The 10,447-nt window shown below is 38.5% G+C and overlaps 1 protein-coding gene across 1 annotated transcript in view; it reads left to right on the top strand.

The window, feature by feature from the left end:
• Nucleotides 1–10,447, top strand: part of LOC148073550 (transcription factor SOX-6-like) — a 103,931-nt gene that overhangs the window by 55,805 nt on the left and 37,679 nt on the right. The window contains exons 5-7 of the mRNA XM_087797911.1: nucleotides 3,326–3,415; nucleotides 6,826–6,998; nucleotides 9,249–9,317. Of these exons, the coding sequence (XP_087654037.1) occupies nucleotides 3,326–3,415; nucleotides 6,826–6,998; nucleotides 9,249–9,317 (332 nt within the window). The remainder of the gene's footprint in view (nucleotides 1–3,325; nucleotides 3,416–6,825; nucleotides 6,999–9,248; nucleotides 9,318–10,447) is intronic.

The following is a 10,447-nucleotide window of genomic DNA, read 5'->3' as shown; positions in this document are numbered from 1 at the left end:
TTTATCCTTCTATTCATCCTTCTATCCATTCTTTCATCCTTCTATCTATTCTTTCATCCTTCTATCTATCCTTTCATCCTTCTATCCATTCTTTCATCCTTATATCTCTCCTTTCATCCTTTTAGTCATCTATTTATCCTTCTATTCATCCTTTCATTCTTCTATCCATTCTTTCATCCTTCTATCTATTCTTTCATCCTTCTATTTCTCTTTTCATCCTTCAATTCATCCTTTCGTCCTTCTATCCATTCTTTCATCCTTCTACCCATTCTGTCATCCTTCTATCTCTCCTTTCATCCTTCTTTCCATCCTTTCGTCCTTCTATCTCTCCTTTTATCTTTCTATCTCTCCTTTCATCCTTCTATGCATCCTTTCATCCTTCTATCTCTCCTTTCATCCTTCTATGAATCCTTTCATCCTTGTATCCATCCTTTCGTCCTTCTATTCATTCTTTCATCCTTCTATCCATTCTTTCATCCTTCTATCTCTCCTTTCATCCTTCTATTCATCCTTTTACCCTGCTACCCATTCTTTCACCCTTCTACCCATTATTTCATCCTTCTATCCATTCTTTCATCCTTCTATCTCTCCTTTCATCCCCCTCCTCTCATTCATCACCAACAGACCCTTCATTTGACAGTAAATTAGAATCACGACGTCGAGGAATTTTTATCTTCCCTCACATCCAAACAACCCTCTGTCTCGTCCCCTCATCTCCCAGTGGGTGTGTTTACTGGTGCGAGCTATTAATCCTGAATCAAAGTACACACCGGGTTGACTTAAGCAGACTTGTGTCTCCGACTCCTCGGTGTATTTCTTCTCTAAAGAGCGTCTCTAAATCTAAGCCCTTGTTTGGTCTTGTGTCCAAACAAACACAAGCACCAACATTTATTCTTTTTTTTGGTTCATACTTTTATTCATGTAGCTTCATCATTCTGTCACAAAGAAGGCCATACTTAGAAAATTCTTTCTTTGGTTAAGAGTCACTGGATAATTTTAATTTGATTTGAACGGTTTTAAGTTTTGCCAAAATGAACCGTTTACCTTCTTGATGTGTCAACAGTGGCACTGAATCCGGGTCGGTCCCGGTCCAGGTACAGGGACCGATCCGTGTGGCATTTGTGACTAAATCATTTCTATTATTAGTGTTCTATTTTTTATTGTGGGAGAAAAAAAAACTTTTCTCTGAAGCAACATTAACACGTGACTCTCGTGAAGATCAACGCTAAGTTTACTGAGAAAACAAACCTGTAAACAAGTGAAAATTAGTCAAAACACAAACTTAAGTTGCAGAATAAACTTTCATCGTTATAATGAGATGTATTTTTCACGCAATGTTTGTTAATTTGGCCGATTGTGTTTTTTATTTTTGTTGGTTCAGTCCGTGAAATAATGGCCAACATTATTCTGCGGTGAACAAAAGGTGGAGGCCCTGGATTAGTCAAACATAACCACGACTTGAACATGAATTTTTGGGAAAACACCAACGTTTCTTATCATAAGTATTTATACAAGTCAACGTGATTCCATCATTCCGAGGCAGGAAAACTCTAAATACCTCATTGAGTATAATTCCAACCATCTGACTGGAAAAAAAAAACACTTTTCCCCCCCGAAGGAAGAAATCACCATTAAAAATGACTTATGAGGTTTTTATCTTGAAGCCAAGTGCAAAATTGTCGCGACCATTGTCCCTCCCTTTGTTTACTCTGATCCCACGGGATCCAGCAGCGGCATTAGCTTATTTACAACCATCATAATCCAACTGTAAACACGGCTCTAATGCCCTCGACGAGGAAGTGTTCAGCTGACGGACGCAACCCATGACCACACAATGGGCCCCATATGTACAAACTCCAGATTAGGAACCTTTACAATAGCAGCCATGGTATGAACTCCCCGCGGCCACTTTTGTTACCACCAACAAACACAAATGAGCTTTTGTCTGATTGAACTATTCTTAATCAGAGCCGCCCCCGGGGGAACATTTTTCTGGTTTAGTTTCTGATAATGTTGACCCTCTTGTTTGTGCGAGTGTGCGGCTTGAACACACAAGAGCAGTGACTTTTATAGGAACGTTTTTACTGAACATTTCACAGCCTCAGAGATTATTTACTGTCTGAAAATGACTGAAATAAATCTCCATTTATATCGAGTCTTATCAAACGTGTGAAGTGACATCATACCGAGAGTTATTTCGATCATTCATTCATTTTCTTTACCGCTTAATCCCTCATGGGGGTTCATAGGTGGCTGGATTCTATCCCAGATCTTACAGGGCGAGAGGCGGGGGGGACACCCTGGACAGGAACGCAAGTCTGTCCCAGGACACACAGAGACAAACAACCGTTCACACACACATTAATTTATTTTTATTTATAATTTCCCCCGGAGTTGTCAATCAATCTCTGTACGTTTTGCACAAAATAAAATAATGAAAAATCTTTCATCTTCAACAAGTTTTGAGAACTTTTTGACTGAAAAACAAGAAAAACATTTGCAGAAATTATCATCAAAACTTAGCTCTTTGGTTTGTTTTTGGGCTCACGATCTTGAACTTTTGAAAAAATTAAAGGTTTGAGTTGCATTTTTAAAAGGTTTGCTTTTAATGTAACGACATGTTCTTGGTTAAAGATTAGAGTAAAAAAAACAAACACGCGTGTTGAGTTTATATCCAGTTTGTATCGATGAGTATCTTGTTCGTTATAAATGTGGACTCTTTTAATACGAATTAATAAAGTCTAATCTAATCTAATCTAATGTAATCTTATCTAATATGGATTGAGTCCAGATGCTGAGACATATTTGAAGAAGACAATCATGACTCGGGCTGTTCAGAAGCTTCCAAACCCTGGAAACTGAGAGTTTAACTCTCATCCAAGAGCTTCTCCAGTTCACCTCGAGGGTTGATTGCACCTGGAAGGTCTAAAGAAGTCACATGACTTCACGTGATCCTCAGACTTTACCAATATTTCAATGGAATCAGAAGAAAAAAGAAAGTTGCTGAGAAAAGGTTTTTTTTTTGCTGTAGAACTGCAAGTACCTGGTTTTGCTGATACTTTGCTGATACTACTGAATATTGTCAAGTTCAAAGCAAGATCCAGTGGATCAATGAAGACCTGAAGACTCTTTTGTCACCATGTGTCCCGTCATCTATGTCGAGATTCTGTCTTTGATCCTGAATATGAACTTTCTTATGTTTCCAAGTGAAACAAATACTTGCAGAAATTGTTCATGAAACTTTTTTATTGTCGTCCAAAGAAAAAAACCTCAACATGTTCGTACAAATGTTACTGACTTTAATACTTGAACCGTCGTTCTTCAGAACCGTCCTGCATGGAGCGACTTCTCTCCAGGGACTGGAAGGAGCGCGTGGACTGTATGAACGCCAACGAGTTGCTGGGAGACGTCAAAGGTACGTGAACTCATTCTCTCTCCAATGGACCTGATGGTCGTTGAAGGATGAACCGGTGGAGAACGAAGACAGAGAAACAAGATGAGAAAGGGATGGAAACATGGGGTAGGAAAAGAGGGATGAAGTAGAGGGAGAGAAGTTGGAACAGGGTAAGAGAGGAGGAGGTCAGCAGGAGAAAACTGGAGATGAATGAAAGCAAGAATAAAGAGAAAAGACGAGGAGAATGTTGCCTTTGATTCAGGGAAGCTAGCGGGTCATTTCTCTGTGTGTGTGTTTGCATGTTGGTGTGTCAATGTGTGTGGGCATTTGTGTGTGTCTCTGTGTCTATCTCTGTTCCTTTTAATGTTTGTGTGTGTATCTGCGTGTGTGTGTTTGCATGTTGGTGTGTCAATGTGTGTGGGCCTTTTTTTGTGTGTCTGTGTGTGCATGTTGTGTCTCTGTGCCTATCTCTTTGAGAGTTTCTGTTTGCATGATTGTGTTTATGTGTGTGTTTGAGTGTGTGTGCATGTTAGTATTAATGTTTGTGTGTGTGTTTACGTGTGGGTTTGCATGTGTGTTTGTATGTGTGTCTCTGTGTCTATCTCTGTTCCTTTTAATGTTTGTGTGTGTATCTTTTTGTGTTTGCATGTTGGTGTGTCAATGTGTGTGGGCATTTTTGTGTCTCTGTGCCTATCTCTTTTCATGATTGCATGCATGTGTGTGTTTGAGTTTGTGTGCATGTTTGTATTAATGTTTGTGTGTGTGATTACTTGTTTGTGTCGGTGTGTGTTTGCGTATGTGTACGGTGTGTGTCTGTGTGTGTTTGCATGTGTGTCGGTGTTTGTGTGTGTTTGTGTGTGTCTCTGTGTATTTGCATGTGAGTTTGTGTGTGTGTGTCTTAGTGTTTGCATGTTTCTGTGTGTGTTTCTGTGTGTTTGCATGTGTGTTTGTGTGTGTGTGTCGGTGTGTGTTTGCATGTGTGTTTGAGTGTGTGTTTACGTATGTGTGTGTGTGTCTGTGTGTGTTTGCATGTGTGTTTGTGTGTGTGTCGGTGTGTGTTTGCATGTGTGTGTGTGTTTGTGTTCTTCTGGTCGGGGCCACAATAGGATCCTGACTGAACTACAATGGACTCTGTTAGTATGCAGGTAGTGTTGGGGCCACCTTGCAAACTCTCTGAATGGCCCCAGGGCAAGACTTTCCACACACACATGCACACACTCACACACACGTGCACACACTCACACACTGGAGAAAGAGATTACCCTCTAGCATCCCTGAATCAATTCCCAAAGCAGAATTTCCAAAACAGAAAGTGTAAGTTTCTCACACACGTCAGTGTCAGCAGCAGAAGAAGAAGAAGAAGCTCTTTGGTGTCGAAGCTCTTTCATTCCAGACTCGAGCCACTGGTCAAACTCACCATCGTGATCTAGTCGTGACCTGACACGAGAAAAAAGTGAACCATCTTCCTCCTGCCTTTGATCGATGTGAAGAAACCTGCGCTGAAGACACACACAACTCTGTCAGTGCTGATGGTTTACAGTTTACACTTTCACCCCATGTGACGCCGTCTCTGATTGGCTGAAACAGTTTTGTAATTAATACACATAATTGAAAATAAGAATAGCTTTTTATTTGGTAATCGCTTAGTCACTTAGTCACAGTTAGTCACTTGAAGGTTTATATTGCATTGCACAGTTACAAGTGAATTATTTATTCAAACACATTTCAGCCAATCAGCTGTTGGGGTGAAAGTCACATGTGTCATTGAGCAGGAAGAGACAAAATTAACTTGGAAAATGATCTGATCGACTAAGATTTTTCTTATATCGAAATAAATGTTTAACACAGTGCTCTCCAAAGATTCAGTTGAAGTTTCGTTCATGCAAACAATAATAATAATAACAATTATTGACGTGTTGATGAAGCTTCATGAAAAAATGTCATATGTTTATAGGTCAGTATGTGGCGCCTCAGTTTAAAGACAATGTGATGTGAATAAATTATAGAGCAGAGAGTGACATCTAGTGGACTCTGAAGATAATGACTCTGTTTCATGAGGCTTCACTGATACATCTCTACCAACTTGTGAAGCTTCATGAAGCAGCAGCTGAAACCTTTTCACAACTAACCAAGGATGTGATGAAAGTGTTGTCAAGAAAAACTACAGCAATTGTTAGAGAGTTAAGAAGTGATCTCGGGTCTTCCAAGTGGTTTCACAGCCAGTCTGAACTGGACTGTTCTGGGAGTTCTTTCCTAGGAACCTGTGGGACCTCTTGGATAACCATGACCTGATGAATGAGAACCTACTTTGGAATCATGGGATGGATCCATGGATGCAGTTTCTGACCTTTTAGAGTATGTAAAGTAAAGTAAAGTAAAGGTTATTTGTAAAGATCTTTCTAGACGAGGGTCACAACATGCTATAAGAATCAAATACATATTATACAGTTAAAATAGATACTTTAAAAGAATACACAAAATACAAACACAGGAGTCAAAATCAAAAGCACAAATAAGAATGTCTTAAGATGTTTCTTAAAGGAGTCAGTAGATCATCAAACACAGAGGAAGATCGTTCCAAAGCTTGGGAGCAACAGCCTGGAAGGATTTCTCTCCTCTGGTCCTGAACCGTGTTCAGGAACCATCAGTAGATTCAGATCCACAGACCTCAGAGCGCGAGCTGGGGTGTAAGTCTGGATCAGATCAGTGATGGAAGGTCTGACCATGAATAGATCTGAAAGTAAGAACCAGAATTTTAAATTGATCCTGAAAGAAACTGGCAGCCAGTGAAGAGTTTTAGGGATCGGGAAATGTAAGTTCTTCTACTAGAGCAAAATTTTGTATTAACTGCAGGTGAGACAGATCCTTCTTGTTTAGACACCAAAATAAACTGTTACAATAGTCTAAACGAGAAGACACAAACGCATGGTTTAAAAGCTTCAGATCATGTTATGAATGTCTTGTAGTAAAATCCATGCATCAACACACAATGATCGTTTAAATCGTTGATATCTCTAGAGAAATCTTTTGAAAATCTCCTTTTTTTTTAAAGCGGATCCAAGAATGTGTGAACCAAGAACCTGACAAAGACTCGTTAAAGCTGCTTATTTGCAAAGTGATTTTATTGTTGTTGGCGGCGACATGTGGAGGCACGGCCACGATAATGACTCGCTGAGTTACGAGCTTCTGCCACAGGGAGTTTCTTAAGAGTTTTTTTTACTGTCGGTACCTTGAAGACGTTCGGATCAGCGAGAGCTGCAACTGCAAATTCAAGGGATTCTTGTGTAGAAGGACGTGATTGATCTTCATCTTGTCAGAGATTATGAAGATGTTGAAGGTGGTTCACGAGGGTTGAAAGAAACGCTCCTGAAAAGAAAATCATTGATTAAAGTAAGAAAAGTTTTTTTTAAGAACATGTCTGGTCTCTCTAGGGACCCCCGAGTCCCTGGAGGAGAAGGAGCACCAACTCTCCACCATGATCGGTCAACTGATCGGCCTGAGGGAGCAGCTGCTGTCGGCCCACGACGAGCAGAAGAAGATGGCCGTCTCTCAGATGGAGAAGCAGCGGCAGCAGATGGAGCTGGCGAGACAGCAGCAGGAGCAGGTGAAGAATCATTTGAACCACAAACACGTTAAATACAGGAGCTTTTTTTAACCTATTCTCTCATAACTAGCTTCACATATATAAACAAATCAAAGGTTTTTTTCTTCGACAATATTGTATTTTTAATCCAATATTTGAAAATATAAAGTCAGTTTTGAAGCATCAAAGCTAAACCTTAAAATCTACTCTTTCAGGGATTAAACAAATGTTGAGTGAATATTATTGGATTGTTTGGATAATTTCAAAGACAAATAATATAAATATAGGAACATAAATCAGTGCTTGGATTCATTCATTATGTATTTTCTGTTAAACAAGTTATTAAGGATCAAATATTGTTTTAAGATCGTGTCTCATTTATTTAAGTCTACTTTATTAATTAATTACTTGAAGGTTTGTATTGCATTAACTTTATTATTAACTTTATAATTCACTTTATTAACGATTAATAATTCCATTCATTAAAAATGCGATACGATAAAACAAGTACTATTTTATTTATACACAAGTGTTTATTGTACTTTTACAGCGTTAAACATTTTACTCCATCAATCGTAATATTACAAGAATAGTGGGGTAATACTACGAATATTGAGGAGTAATACTATGAGAATCACAGACATATTACTAGAATCGTTGGGTAATGCTACGAATATTGAGGAGTAATACTATGAGAATCCCAGACATATTACAAGAATTGTGGGGTAATACTACGAATATTGAGGAGTAATACAATGAGAATCACATACATATTACAAGAATTGTGGGGTAATACTACGAATATTGAGGAGTATTACTACGAGAAACGTAGAGTAATATTACAAGAATCGTGGGTAATACTACGAGTATTGAGGAGTAATACGACGAGAAATGAGAGTAATATTACAAGAACTGGGGATAATACGAGTATTAAGGAGTTATACTAAAATGATTAATAATTACATTCATAAAAATACACATAGAAATGTATATTTTCTCATAATAAATGTATTTTTTAAAGATATTCTCCATCTTTCACTATGGACATGATTTTTCTTTTCAGCAAGCGACGTGTTTTTAAACAACAAACATTATCAGACACAAGATTGACAGCGTCCACGTCCTTAAAACCTTTTTTCTTCCTCCCGACGTGAGGTGCGAGTGTTTCTCTCCGGTAACGACTATAAGTGACAGCGAGATTCGTACAAATTAGAGGTTGACACAGAGAAGGTGTTTAGGTGAGTTTTGTTTGTCGACACGTTACTGTAGATCTGACAGGCTCTGTTGGGACAAGCCCACGACTCCCATCACAACACATTCCACCTTTCACAGACTCACAAAAGATGCAGACGGAGAGAGAAAGACAGATTCCTACATCAAGCAGTCATTTGGCTGTTGAGACTTGATAGCGTAATGCCCTCCAGACAAACCTGCTCAAACCTTTAATGAAATATGACAAGAGTGCAAATGGGGCGCCGCCTCCCATTCACGGCCTGTAATTACCTCGCAGGATGAAAATGCTAAATGACTTTGAAAGACACAAGAAAGAAGCTTCTGCTTGAATCTGCTGATGCACAATAGACAGGATCAGTGACGGATTTGAAGCTCACGCGAAAAGAACATTCTCCTTCAATTCAACTCCATCTTTGAGAGATTCTTTCATTTTAAAAATGAAATATATCGAAGAGAATTATCAGGAAAATAATGAATATTAATGAAAATTATTTATTTATCTGATTAAATTTAATTCTCTTTATTTGAATAAAATAAATAAAGTAATATTACTTGTGACGTTACTACTGGTGAAGTGGGATCATTATACAAATAAAAAAGATGATTTAAGTCAAAGTTTAAAATATATAATTTGCAAAAATATTTGTCGTATTTCAAGAAAAAAAGCTATAATTTACAGTTTCCAATTTGCACAGTTTATTAAACTTTTAGTTCATGTATAATATACAAAAAAAACTAGGTAAACATGTAAAATGAAGTTTGATTAATAAAGACAAAGAAAGCAACAACAACATCAACACAAAACTGTGTTTTTTTTCTCTTATTTTTTCTCCTTAATTTTTAGACAAAAAAAGGTTGTTTTGTTATATTCATTTACAATTATCTGTGCTTTATTCAGCATTGGAACATTGATTTCAACTGCGTTTCCTTGTTAAGATCATTGGTTATTAATGAAATAATAATCTTATCAAACATTTTTTAAATTCCTGTAAATGATCTTCTGGCTTTTCTTTAATAATCTCTTATTTTTTTATGCAGATCGCTCGACAACAGCAGCAGCTACTGCAGCAGCAACACAAGATCAACATTCTGCAACAACAGATTCAGGTCAGTGGACAACACACACACACACACACACATACACACACACACTCATGCAGACACACACACACACTTATGCAGACACACACATACACACAAACTTACACACACAGAAGACACATACACACATGCAAACAGACACACATGCACATGCACACAAATTCACACACACAGAAGACACATACACACGCATACACCCATGCACTCACAGACACACAAACACACACATGCACAGACACACATTCACTCACAGACACACACACAATTGAACACACACACGTTCACTCACAGACACACACGTATGCAAAGACACACATTCACTCACAGACACACACACACACACACACACACACACGATCACTAACAGACACACACACATGATCACTTACAGACACACACACTTAGACACACGTTCACTCACAGACACACGCACACGATCACTTACAGACACACACACACAGACACACGTTCATTCCTTGCATTTCTAAGTTGACTGGAGCTGTCATCTGCAGGCTCTCATCTTCTTCTCTCTTCCCTCCTTTTTCTATCTTCCACAACATCGTTTCTTGTCATCTGTTCGATCTGGAGTTAAATCCTGATCCTTTCACAGCAACTAGCTCTGAACCACCTCTGACTTCCGTTCAGCAGATTCATTCCATTGTTTCATTTCTCCGTCAGTTAAACACAGTTGTGAAAGTCTTATGCGCCCCCCCCCCCTCTGTGTTCCTGGGGTGTTAACGATGGTTTCCTGGGTCATGAGCAGGTCCTCCTTTAGATCTTAATGGAGCTGGATCAGACTTCATTAGACCTTTAAGAGACGAGAACCTGCTGTGAAGCACGAACCTGTTGTGTAGCTGTGAAGAGAAAAAGATCGCCGTGTTTTTATGTTGGATTGAAGATTGAAGTATTTCCTGATGTAATGATGGTAGAAGTATTTTCTTCAAGCACAGACGCTGCTACTTTCATGTTTTCAACCTTTCATTACCATATTATTTTGACTATGAGGCACATTCTTTTTCTCAAAGATTGACAGATCGCCTGATATGTTACTAAAAATAATGTATTTTACTTGTACTGCACTTTACATTTGGTCAACATATCTGAAAGTACTCATTCTAAAAGTATTAATTCTGGTA

Source organism: Callionymus lyra, chromosome 8 (assembly GCF_982586985.1).
Source record: "Callionymus lyra chromosome 8, fCalLyr1.hap1.1, whole genome shotgun sequence".
NCBI classification, from domain to species: domain Eukaryota; kingdom Metazoa; phylum Chordata; class Actinopteri; order Syngnathiformes; family Callionymidae; genus Callionymus; species Callionymus lyra.
Note: the sequence above shows the minus strand (reverse complement) of the source record. Positions and strands in the feature narration are given on the sequence as shown.